Source organism: Chrysochloris asiatica, unplaced genomic scaffold (assembly GCF_000296735.1).
Source record: "Chrysochloris asiatica unplaced genomic scaffold, ChrAsi1.0 scaffold00003, whole genome shotgun sequence".
Taxonomy (NCBI): domain Eukaryota; kingdom Metazoa; phylum Chordata; class Mammalia; order Afrosoricida; family Chrysochloridae; genus Chrysochloris; species Chrysochloris asiatica.
Genome location: NW_006408521.1, coordinates 16,725,238 through 16,738,245, shown reverse-complemented (window position 1 = coordinate 16,738,245; position 13,008 = coordinate 16,725,238). Strand labels below are relative to the sequence as shown.

General features: G+C 36.7%; 1 protein-coding gene across 1 annotated transcript in view; it reads right to left on the bottom strand.

Moving 5' to 3' along the window:
* The window catches only part of HECTD2 (HECT domain containing E3 ubiquitin protein ligase 2), a 173,614-nt gene that overhangs the window by 37,152 nt on the left and 123,454 nt on the right, over positions 1-13,008 (bottom strand). The window contains exons 9-14 of the mRNA XM_006831446.1: positions 12,247-12,311; positions 10,538-10,583; positions 8,204-8,313; positions 7,242-7,390; positions 6,477-6,600; positions 2,421-2,517 (exon numbers count right to left, since the gene is read on the bottom strand). Coding sequence (XP_006831509.1) covers positions 2,421-2,517; positions 6,477-6,600; positions 7,242-7,390; positions 8,204-8,313; positions 10,538-10,583; positions 12,247-12,311 — 591 coding nt within the window. The remainder of the gene's footprint in view (positions 1-2,420; positions 2,518-6,476; positions 6,601-7,241; positions 7,391-8,203; positions 8,314-10,537; positions 10,584-12,246; positions 12,312-13,008) is intronic.

The following is a 13,008-nucleotide window of genomic DNA, read 5'->3' as shown; positions in this document are numbered from 1 at the left end:
ATTAGGGAAAAGTTTTAACCAAGAGAAATAAACCAGTAATGGTATATTTTTGAACAGTCTGAAGAGGAAATTACTTTTAGCTTGGGGAATTGCTTTTGCAACTGCTGTTTGTACTATTTAAGTTCTTAGCTATACTGGGTACCTATAGGGGTTGTTCTTACGTCAGAACAGTCACCAGTCAATATTTTATCACAACAATTCTAAGTGCTATGACAGTTTACAACAAGTTAAAATGTTGTTGTTGTTAAATGCCATTGAGGTGGTTCCAACTCATAGTGATCCTGTGTAGTTTCTAAGGAGCGGATGGTGGGTTTGAACCGCTGACCTTGTGGTTAGCAGTCCAGTGCTTATCCTACAGCACCACTTTGTGACTCCAAAATGTTGGTGCTTGTTGTTAAGTGTGTCAAGTCGATTCCAACTCATAGTGACCCTGTGTAGTGTTTCCACGGAGTGACTGGTGAGTTTGAACTGCCAATGTTGCAGTCCAGTGCTTATCCTACAGTGCCATTCCAGGACTTTAAAATGTTGGTTGTTGTTATGTGCCATTGAGTTGGTTCTGACCCGTAGTGACCCTGTACAGGGTTTCTGAGGAGTGACTGGTAAGCTTCAACTGCTGCCCTTGTGGTTCAAACCGACTTTGCAGCGCAGAGCATTACCCACAGCGCCCGTAAGTTGATAATTCACTGGAATCTGTGATGTCTCCTCACTTGATGTCATGCTCTGTGGAAGACAACCTGTGACAGGTTTACACCTGCCATAAGTCTATACCTGGTCTCTTATGTGGAAGTGACACAGATGAAAAATTGCTCAGAATAAGTTAGATGAACCTCTAGCTCTTTTTTTTTTTTTTTATTACAAATATTTAAAAAATCATAGTCCAAGGTGGGCAAGTACAAAAAAAGCCCATGAGATTATACAATGCAAAAACAGAATATGTCAAAAGAATTAGCTATATAGATTTATCTTGAAGTCAGTATTTACTTAATATCAAGCAATAATTCTAGTGCTAAATATATTTGTATAGAGTCATTCTTCAGGGAGTAGTATGGCTTTGGAAGTCCCATGTTAGGCATAGCAAGAGGACCGTTTCTAAAATTTCCCTGCTCAGTATAAGTTGATTTTGGGATGTCACTCACATCTTTTGTCCCATTCAGTGTTAGAAAAAAATACTAACTTCTGGATAAGCATTTCTTACTTTTTCTAGTATTTTGAAGTATTACAATTTATGCATTAGAATTCTTTTCCTATTTTTGGATACAACATAGAAACTATTTCTTTGTGCTCTAAGCTTCCCTTTTTATTTTAAGAAACTATAAAACCTCCATTTCTCTAATTTGCTAAATTTGTAAGATAATCATGTCTCAAAAGCAGATGCTCAAAATACATGAGCAGCATTCAAGGTAGGCTGAGCATTTAAATGTAGTCTTCTAGTGTAATGCTTTAGGATCAGCACCAGACTGTGAACCACAAGGTCAGAAGTTCAAACCCACCAGCCACTCCTCGGGAACCCAATACAGAGTTGCTATGAGTCGGAACCAACTCGATGGCACTAAACAACAACAATAAAGCTGTTATAAAAAGTCAATCTGCTATCAGATAATTCACATAACTTCATTGTGTTGGATGGCAATGAAGAGGCGCTGTGGTAGCACAATAGCTCTTGGTTGGCAGTTCATCTATTGCTCTGCAGGGGAAAGATGTGGAAGTCTGCTTCTGTAAAGATTTACAGCCTTGGAAACTCAATTCTATTCTTTCAGGGTTGTTATGAGTAAGAATCAGCTAGAAGGCAACTGACTTCATGGTAATGAAGTGAGTGGTTAGGTACAGGGTCAGAGATAAACTTCAGTCTGTTCCACAATTTGTTAAAGTTGCCCTGCTATCCCAGTTTCTATGGGCCTCCTGCATCTTGCTTTCCTAAGAATCAACAAACCATCTCTCACCTTCCTTGGATATATTTCTTAGTTTTCCGAGATATAATTCTTGTTACCTATTTCCATTTGTTGTTGTTTCATTTGCTTTTCATAAAACATAAAGAGTATGTTTCAGCAGATTTGCTCTTAAGGACACCACAACAGCGTTGTAGTTCTCATCAATGCTATGCTGACTGCCGGGAGACAGAACATGATCCCTGCAAAGTGATGATGGCCAATAAGCTCCCAGTACTTTGGGACTTTGAGAGGCATTTAATCTTCCTGTTACATTTGCAAATCTCAGGAGAAGTTGACTTGAGAGTGACGATTGACAGGTGTCTTGCTTTCCATATTTTCAACAGGCATAGGCACTTTTTTGGAAGCATATGAATTTTACTTTTACTAATTCCTGATTCTGTTAGAATACTTCACATGACTTTTGGCTTAGCTCTTGAATTACTTCTTATATTGGTTACAGTCAACATAAATACATTTTCATAGATGGCTTACCCTTGCGATGCTTATCATCTGCTGTTCTGAGTCTCTTTGAATAATCATTTTTTTTGCAGCTATAGAAATAACAAATGGGTACTGACAGAAGGAAAACCTGCTCAACGAGAAAAACAGAAAAAGCAAAATGGTAGATTTTTATCAAAATGGTATCCCTTTAAAACAATATAAAATACTTTTGTATTATATTTTATCATCTACTAAATGAATTTATGTGAATCATTTATTTTAATTACTAGATGTCCAGGGCCTTTGGAGTCCTGGTGTGGTGCTGTGGGCTAATGTAAGGTCAGTCTGAACTACCAGGTTGGCAGTTGAAGCTCACCAGTCCCTCCCTCCTCGGAAATCCTATACAGAGTCGCTAGGAGTCAGAACCAAGTCAATGGCACTTAACCAGTGCCTTTATTGCCATGGAAGCTACACATGAGCAATTAGTTAATAACTTAAAGCCACACATGAAATATGTGCTAATAACTTAAGATTTATACAAATGATTTATTTATTTATTATGTGTATCTCATTATGGAGTCCTTGTGGGTTACATGCTGGGCTGCTAACTGCAAGGCTGGTGGTTCAAACCCATCTGCTGATCCTCAGAAGAAAGATGAGACTTTCTGCTCCCAGAAATATTTACAGCCTCAGAAGGCACTATACAAGGTTGGTATGAGTCAGAACCGACTTGAGGGCACACAGCCAGTAAGTATAGCATTACCTGTAAAGAATACAGCCAACACCAGACCAGGAGGCAAAAAGTGCTGATGAAGGAGGATTAGGACAGAAAAATCATATGCTCAACTTAATAGAAGAATTCACTATTATATGGCTATTTCTGATTAGGAAATCTAGTATTAACTAGCATTACAGGAAAACAAGCAAGGTATATGCTTAAGTCCATTAAAATAAACGTTTGAAAAAATGTTGCTGTTAGTACTATAATTAAAAGGTATATTCTGTTGTTAAGGACCACCAAGTCCATTTCCACTCATAGACCCTGTTTCTGTTTCCGAGGAGCAGCCAACCTTTTGGTTTGAGGTCCAGTGCTGATCCTATGGCACTACACCAGGAGTCCTTATTAAAAGATGTAGTAATCTTAAGGAGTGTATGTTTGCAAAGACACATTACAATGAATGGTTATAAGTATAATGTCTCTTCTTGGTCACAGCTCATTGTGTTATGTATAAAAACCATAAACCACAGAGAAACGTGGGTGAATTATGTATCGTGACAGTGAGGCAGTAAAGTCACTTCACAACTTAAGACTCCCATCAGAAGGAACTGCATTGAATTCATCTAGTTATAGTTGTACCTATTCAAGTTTAGTTAAGTGATGCATCTGTGATCACTGGGTACAACGAGAAACAAGGAAATAATCTTTTTGTGAACTACAAGTGAAATCTTTGGGACAAAATTAAAAACCAAAACAAAATAACAGTAGGAGTTGTTCAGTACTAAGCGTAATAATTTTGAATCACTAAATGCTAGAAGAAAATTTGAAAATGAACTTGGTGAGCTTTATGATACTGGTCCTATTAAGTACATTAAAATTGCACTTCTCAACCTTTCCCATATCACAAATTGCCAGAGGTAACCTGCCTTAGGGCTCTAGGTGATCCCCTCCCCCTAGGTCTAGGTTGGCACCAAAAGCTGAAGGGATCACAGGATCAAAACTCCTATGTAACTCATTGTGATAGTTAAGGCTTAGTGTCAACTTGGCTTGGCCAGTAGTTCAGATGCAGTTATCACCTCCATGATGAGATCTAATATAGATACAATCACCTCCATGATGAGATCTGATGCAATCAGCTCTAAGTTGATGTCCTCACCCTCTGTGTTTTAAGTCCTCACTTCTATGGTGCTAACGAGGTCAGATGCAATCTACAGGATTAAGTTGTATCCTGAATCAATCTCTTTTGAGATATCAAAGGAGAGAAGTGTTCTAAGCTCAGACGGACTCACTACCACACCAACAATGAAGAGTCAGGAGTGGAGTACATCATTTAGACTTGGGGTCCTTGAACTGTTGAAGCTCCTAGAGCCAGGGAATGTTGTTGTTGTTAAGTGCCATCGAGTTGGTTTCAACCCATGGCGACCCTCTAGAGGGTTTCCAAGGAGCAACTGGTAAGCTTGAACCACCAACCTTGCAGTTCAAACTGACTTTGAAGTCTAGTGCATTAACCTACAGCACCATACCAGGACTCCAATCCAGGGAGTAATGATGTCAAATCACATGGAGAATTCCAAGGAATACAGGGTCTACAGATGCTGAAAGGAGATATTCCCCAGACCCAGTACTCTGAATTCAGATGTCCAGCCTTCTACACTGTGACAGACTATGTGGTTGTTAAAGCAATTCACTTGTAGTGCTTCTATTATGGCTGTGTGCCACTGAGTCGGTTCTGACTCATAATGACCCTGCTATGAGTTTCCAAAGCTATAAATCTTTACAGGAGCAGAAAGCCTCATCTTTCTTCCATGAAGCAAATGGTAGATTCAAACTGCTGACCTTGCAGTAACCAGGGCTCCTTTTCTATTATAGCAGCACTAGATAACTAACACTCATTCTTAATACTATGGCACACTGATTAGAGGACATTTTTCATTAAAAGATGTCACTAAAATATGTACACAATTGCATCAAATGAGAGAAAAAACATCTCATTAAAGCAAATATTGCTAGGAAAATAGCCATCACCGACCAAGTTTTTAGACACTGAATTGTTACTCAGGCTTGAGTGCTCAGGTATTGACTGAGATATGCCCAGAAGGCCAGTCTATACATTTGGCCAATCCTGATAGAGCACTCCTGGGCAAACTGAATAAATTTATGAACTAATCTGGGGCTTATACTTCTGCTGTATCTTTCAGTCAGTGTCCTGTATAATAAAAGCAATTTCCTGGACATCACACTGTTTGGAAATGCATTATGTTTGGGATAGTCTTGCTGATCTAATCCAAATTAGAAATGCATTACAGACTTTGGTCAGGTGTCCTGAAAATCTATGGGACTACATACAATAAGAAATCTGCATCATACAGCCTTCATGTATTTATATGTAAATTGGAGTGTAACTGTCAATGTGTTAGATCAGACACTGGCAAGATATAATCCCATGGGACAAATATGACTACCACCTGTTTCTGTAAAGTTTTGGGATCACAGCCACAGCTGTTTGTTTACACTTTGTCTAAGAGTATCTGCAAACTATGATGACAGACCAGGATACATACGGCTGTTAGAGCTGAGAAATTTACTACCTAGCCCTTTATAGCAGTCCTGGTTTGGTGCTGTGTGTTAATGAGCTGGAGTGCAAATTTGGTTTGAGCCACAGGTTGGCAGTTCAAGTTCACCAGCCACTCCTTGGAAACCCTATACAGGGTCACTATGGGTTGGAACTGACTCGATGGCACTTAACAACAATAACAGCCCGTTATTGAGAAAGTTTTTGACCCCTGTGCTGGGTCACAGAAAATAAGAAATCACATGCTAAAAGAGAGCTTTTCCCTTCTTGAAAAGATGCTATTAAACAAACTAAAATCATTTACCGCCATCCCACTTAGCCCATGCAAACCTGCCTAACTGTTCTCCCATCTGCCTTGTTCTTCCATTCCCCTCCCCCTTCTTGTGTATTTCCCCGACTCCAAACTATCCTGTGTCTATTCCCTACCCTGCGCTCTGTCTTCCCCTTCTTCCTGGTGATCAGCAAATATAATTTTTTTCCCCCTTTAGTGTGGGTTCTTTTTCTTACTCTTTTACAATAATGGTCCCGTGCAGAATTTCTCCTTTTGTGACTAATTTCATTCAGTATAATGTCCTCAAGGTTCATCCATGTTATGTGATAGCTTGCAGTTTCCTTGTTGTTCTTCAAGGTAGCATAGTATCCCATTGTGTGTATGTACCACAGTTTGTTTATCCATTCTTCAACTGATGGGCCAGCTTGTAAGTTTTTATGTGACTGTATGTGCATATTTTATTTTACTTCTAGATACTTAAAATTAAGCCACTATTTTGAAGAATATGTCACTCAGGTGAATAATCAAATAAGCTTTTGATCTTACCGGTGAGAGTTTCCAAAGCTCTGCCAGGTATGATATTCTTCCATAAGATCAATGTGATCCAATGTAGAATTATAGAAATCAGTATAAGAAATAAGGGAAGGATGAACCAAACTGTTTGCTGTATCTGTAAATATCAATTGTAATATAATGATGTTTTCTAACATACACAATTCATTCTAGTAATGAAAAGATCATTTTTATATCTACCACATAGGCTTTATCTAGAAATTCCTATTTCAAACCATTGTAGCTCTAAATAGAAAAGGTAACATAACTTACGGCCAACACGTAGCCAACAATTTATTTATTTATTTTTAAACAACAACTGTGGTGGTGATTATAAGCGTAGTAAAGACAATACACAGATGGCCACAGACATACTTTTTCCCATCAGTGTGCTTCTCCTGGAGATCTTCAGTTATGGATAGAAGCTCCTGTTTTTTCAGGAATCACTACTTAACAGGCCCTGTGCAGTTGGTAACCGTAATACAGAAGACTGCCCAGAAAAGACATGAAGCTTTTTACAAGCTTATAAATTAATTGTGAAATCCATTATCAAAACAGAAAATACATTACAACAGAGCCCTTATGAGTTGGAACTGACTTGAAGGCATTAATAACAACTTTGCTTCAAGGGCTAGCTAGAAGTTGAATAATGCCCTCTGTAGTAAGGACTTTGAGATCCTTATGGAAGTATCCCTAATACTTAACAAAAGAAAAAGAATAAAAAATTAAAAAAAAAAAAAACACATAAAAACAACCTACTAAGTAAAGCCAACACTTTCGATGCTGAAGGAATCCACCAGGAACACTTTGTGATAGGTGGGAATTCTTCAGGCTTTGCAGGAAACAAGCGTAAAGAAATAAACTGCAGCAGTCTTTCTACCAATTGCTTGAATCTCTTCTGGGATAATCTGGCAAAGATTTGTAAATTATTCCAATCAAAAATCACATCATCTATTTTGTTCATCTATTTTTTAGGTATCAAACTATATCCTATACACACAAAATTCTAGACATTCCCCCAAATTGTTTCTTCAATGGCCCAGTATTTGAAAAGTCACACAATCTTACCTTGAATATGGTTTCTGAAAAAATAAGCACCAAAACTGCTATAAATTTAGTATCAAACTTGTTTAGTTTTTAAGACTTTGAATATATTTTAAATTAATTTTAGAAGTATCTTGCCATTTTCCAACTTTTCTCAGCCATGGAAAAAAGTCATTGCTAACATGAATAGAGTTTTATGAAATGAATGTGTTTTACAAGGTGATAGTGATGGCTCACTTATATCTTCTGGTTACCCTTTCAAGTGAGGGGAAGGCAGCATGTAAACAATGTGAGATTTACTGATAATAAATAAATAGACAGGAAATAATAATTAAAATACTAATGCCTGAGCAAGTCCAGCCATCATCTTTAAGATATATGAAAAATCTAGAATGGAAAAGTGCCGTATAAAAAGCAAAAGCAGTGGATAGAAAGAAATTCTCAACAGGAACTTGTACAAGCAAAATGGTTACTTACATTAAAAACAGATTTGCAATGATCAATTAGTACTAAAATTTATTTCTATAATTGGTTTTTGAAGAATTATACATTTTAAGTATCCTATCTAAAGAGCTGAAAACACTTAAATATATTTTATTGTAAAGTTACTACTGAAAATCAAACTTAATACATGAAGTCTTTTTTACAGACATTCTCAATGTCATAGAATGATTTACTTTTTAAACCAGTGAACTAGGAAGTGATGGTCAGCTTCCACTAACGTAGCTATCTGTCGTAGCAAGTGAGCGTAGATGACATATGTAGATGTGTTATTAAATTGAGGATTCTGAAAAAAGAGATTAGAGATAATTGTGTTAGAATTTTGTAACTTGTAAAAGGAAAGACACTAAGCTTAATGAGGTAAGCTGCAAATTCATGAAACTAAATTTGAGACTACGAAATATTAGGGAATATCCTTTGGAAGAATAATCTATTTGTTATTTAACTAACAAAGTGACTTTGATTTACTGTCCTGTTGTGGGGCTGTAGGATAAGTACTAGATTGCTAAGTTTAAGGTCAGCAGTTCAAATGCATCAGCTGAATACATCAACTGCTCCTTAGAAACGCTACACGGGGTCATTATAAGTTGGAACAGACTCAATAGCACTTAATAGCACAGCAGTACGTAAGGAGTCCTGGTGGTGCAGTGGTTGAGCACCTGGCTGCTAACCAAAAGTTCAAAGCCACTAACAGATCCACGGGAGAAAGATGTGTCAGTCTGCTTTCATAAAAATTGTTAAGTGCCATCAAGTCAGTTCTGACTCATAGCAACCCTGATTTGGGTTTCTGAGGAGTGGCTGGTGGGTTTGAACAAGCAACCTTGTGATTCTGGTCTAGTCTTTCATCCTACAGGGCCACATAGGACTCATAAAGATGACAGCTTTGGAAACTCTGTAGGCCAGTCTACTCTGTCCTATAGGGCTTGCTGTGAGTTGGAAGTGACTTGATGGCAGTGGGGTTTCTGGTCAATCATAGAAAGAACCTGGGCTCTGAACTGTAACAAATGTGGGTCTGAGGGCTAATTCTACTATTCACCAGCTGTGTACTAGAAAGTGTTTCATAAACCCGTATTCTCAATTTCCTCATCTATAAAATGGGAATGATATCTATCTCAGGGAGTAATAATAAGGAAAATGTATATAAACACCTAGCTCAGTGCCTGGAAGAAGTCGGCTCGGCATTTTACAAGTGGTGGCAATTACTATCATGCAACTAAACAAAAACTCTGGGTTTTCCATAATTTAAAAAAAATGCTAGAAAAATGAAATAATATCTGATTTTAGTGCTTCTGTTACTGTGATTGAGGTAGCCCCCTTACTGCACAAAGATTGAGAGGAGGATCATCTAATGGCTCTGACCACTTATAAATGTTAAAGGGACACGCCTTATAAACAAAGCAAAACCTCTATTTTTCTAAATCCAAGACTCCATCACAAAGTGTACCTTTTAGAATCTCCTGAAAAAAAATTAATACTATTGAAATATAAACTGAAAATTTGAAACAAAACAAAATAAAATGAAAAACAAAAACAGGAGAGCTATGTGCTTTTCAAAATGGACTAACTGACAAGGTAATTCAAAATTAGGGGATGACCCTGCTTGGTCGTGATGGATCATGAAAAGAACAGGTAACTGTTATTAACAGGATTTACTTCTTACTAAGTTACTCACCTAAAACTTTACTGGCATGGTGCCATTTTTCTAGCTTTTACTATCTCTACATACATTTCCTCATTTTTTTTCTCTTCCCTCTTTCTCCTCCATCTCTCTCCTTAACTTTCTCTTCCCCATTCTCTGCCCCACCTGTCCTTTTCTTCAGTTTCCCTTTTCTTCCTCTCTTCTCTTTCCTCTCCACTAAACTCTACATACTTCATTTTACTGGATGTAATTCTGAACTAAACATATAAACAATGTTACTTAATATTACATTTTCTTAGGTTTAAATATTCATGAACACCTTTTGAAATTGTAAAGGACAATATACATGTAGCAAGTTAGGTATGGTAATAACACGTTTCCTTCTCAAAGAATAATAAAAACTAAAATAGATTTTTATTTGTCCGAGGCATAACATTATTTTTAATTATGAATCTGTATCTCTCAAGAGGAAAAAGTTCACTATCACATTCTATAAGAATTCTAACAAAAATTCTAATTAAATACATAGGAAAATGGGAAACCTTCTGGTTGAGTAAATAAAACAAAGTCTTCGAGTCTAGTAAAACTAGTTACAAGAAAAGAGATTGAATGGAGGAAGAAGGGCTTCCATTCTATTTGTCTCTGAACAGCATGCAGGTAGGCAAGAACTATATTAAAATTTTAATCTTGTTTATAATTTGACTGCCCGTTGATTGTTACAGCTTTAATCCTGTGGACACAAGTAACCAAAATTCTAAAAAAAATTTTAGTATGTTGCTCAAATAATACCTAATATTAGGTTTTATTTCACTTATATATGCATGGATTGAAATCTGAATAGACAACTTCAACTAAGTTCTCACTTCCTTACCTGTAAAAGTATAAAATATGCTCTAAGATCATCTTTTGTTCGTGGACTGAAAAAAGAAACAAGCAAACCAGATTACGGATGAAGGTTTAATTTCACAGCATTTAATGAAAATGACCAACAAATGTTTTTGTGAGAAATAAGTTGATAAAAACCAAAAGAACTAGACTTAATATGAATCATTATTGACAACAAGAAGTTGATGATCTTGTTGTCATTGTTATTAAGTGCCATTGAATTGATTCCTACCCATAGGGACCCTGTATAGGGTTTCTAAGGAGCAGCTGCTGAGCTTGAACCACCCACCTTGCAGTTCTAATGACTTCACAGCCTGCAGACTCTAGACTGGAGGATAAGTACTTGACCGACTGCTAACCATAAAGTCAGCAGTTCAAGTCTATCAGCCACTCCTTAGAAACCCTACACAAGGTTGCTATGAGTCAGAACTGACTCCATGGCACTTAACAACAGTAAGACTGGTTCTGAAGATCTCTAAATACTGAGTTAACTGCATTATAACATTTTGTAATGTAAGTATTATGACTGACCCTGCAAACAGTCTAATAAATAATGAACATTTTCAGAATTCTGTATTTTTGCTTTAATAAGGGATAGCTAAATCGTCACTTTAGAATGTATTCCTGAAGAGATATGTTTAGAAATGGCTGCAAATCAAATCATGTTTTAAGTGATTTTAGGATGTTTCTAATGAAAAGAGTCATATTTTGAACACCTCTAAAAATCCAGTAATTTAAAAAATATTTTCCATGTTAATCGGATTTTCATATTATCAGATTTGATCAAGAGTTTTTATTATTCCAGAGTTTAATGAGTACTTCTTTCTTGCCCTCTTAAGATGTATTTGATACTCTCTGACAAATATCCAACAACAATTTCTCAAATTAAAAATGGAATACCTACATGATAATTCAGTATGTGTTGGAACTGAATTGAAGACAATGAAGTTTTTTTTTAAGCCTGATAATCAAATACAATTCAAGAGTTGATTGGATCCTGATTTGAAAAATAAAATCCATATATTAAGGAATCTTTGGGCAAATTTCCACGCCGATGGCATTTTAGAGAGAATCATTATATCAGTGTTAAATTTTTTGGTATAATAATGGTGTTATGGTTATGTAGAGACATGTTCTTATGAAATACATGTTGAAACGTCAGTTTCCTTATCCTACTAAAAATTTACACACACAGCATAACAAAGTAAATTCAAAGGTAGCTCAAAGTGAAAGGTATGGTTGTCCAATTTAACTTTTTGTAGTTGGAAAATTTTCAAAATTAAAAGTTGGGGGAAAAAATGGTTCATCTCCAAGTCCCTCCTTCAAATTCCTTTCAGAAAAGAATGTGACCAAGTAACTCTGCGAGTAGGAACTGACCTGACACTTAACAACGACAACAACAAAGTTACAAAATGAGTATGAGACTATAAATCATTGTGCTCAAAATATACTAGACACACCATCAAAAACTGAAAAGCCATGTAAACTGATTTCAATAGTTCTTCACAGACTTTCTGAAGCCCGTCTACTATGGATCTTCAAAAGAAGCTAAGGATCTCATGGGAAAAGTTCTACTGGAAATGGTTGGTAATTTATTTTTTATATCTTTATTGTAACTCAACTAAAATCTTTTCTGGATGTATGATTTTTAGGTTAACTGCTTATATGGATAAGTGAAATATTGATTACAATTACCCTTTCCATTCTCTTAACAAGCTGTTAATGATTCCCTTTAATACTGTCTTCTGAATGTCTTGAGGCTGTGGATAAAAGAAAAATCATAAGGTATTTAGTATTAACAACTTAGAAAGATAACTTTTATATGTTAATTATTTTTATAGCTATGTTTCAATACTTGAAATCAGACTTGATGATTATGAAATTGAAGTTCTGTTTCAGTTTCACATGTTAGAATTCTAGGGAGCGACAATGAGAACTCTGACCCATGGGTGTGTGATGTGCACCCTGCACAGCCCAAACAGTGTGTTGTAACATTTAGAACCCCTCAGTTGGCCCCAGACACTCCCAGCTACCACCTCATTTCACAAAAAGTTCTACAAAGTCCTATGTACTCATTATTTCTATCTCCTCTCCTCTCACTCTCTCTTTCTTTTTTTTTCTCTTCTCCAGTTCTTTTTTTTTTTTTTAATGTTTTATTGTGAATTATATGGTAGTTTCCACGAGAGAACTTTAGTTTTACATTCATTCCATCATATATCATCTCATTGCTATGGTTCCGATCCCCTCCATGCATCATCAACCAGCCAAAGGGTATATCCTAGAAACCCGCCCCCTACCCTTTCCCCTCCTCCCCCTCCCCCCAGTCCCTTTCCCTCTCTGGATCCAAAGTCCCCAGCTGCTTCATTGCTCCACATCATTGTCTCTGTCTCCACCTCAGGCACCTCTGTTTCTCTGGGTAGGGTCCCGCTCTTGGCTCTTCTCCGTTGAAGGTCCTAG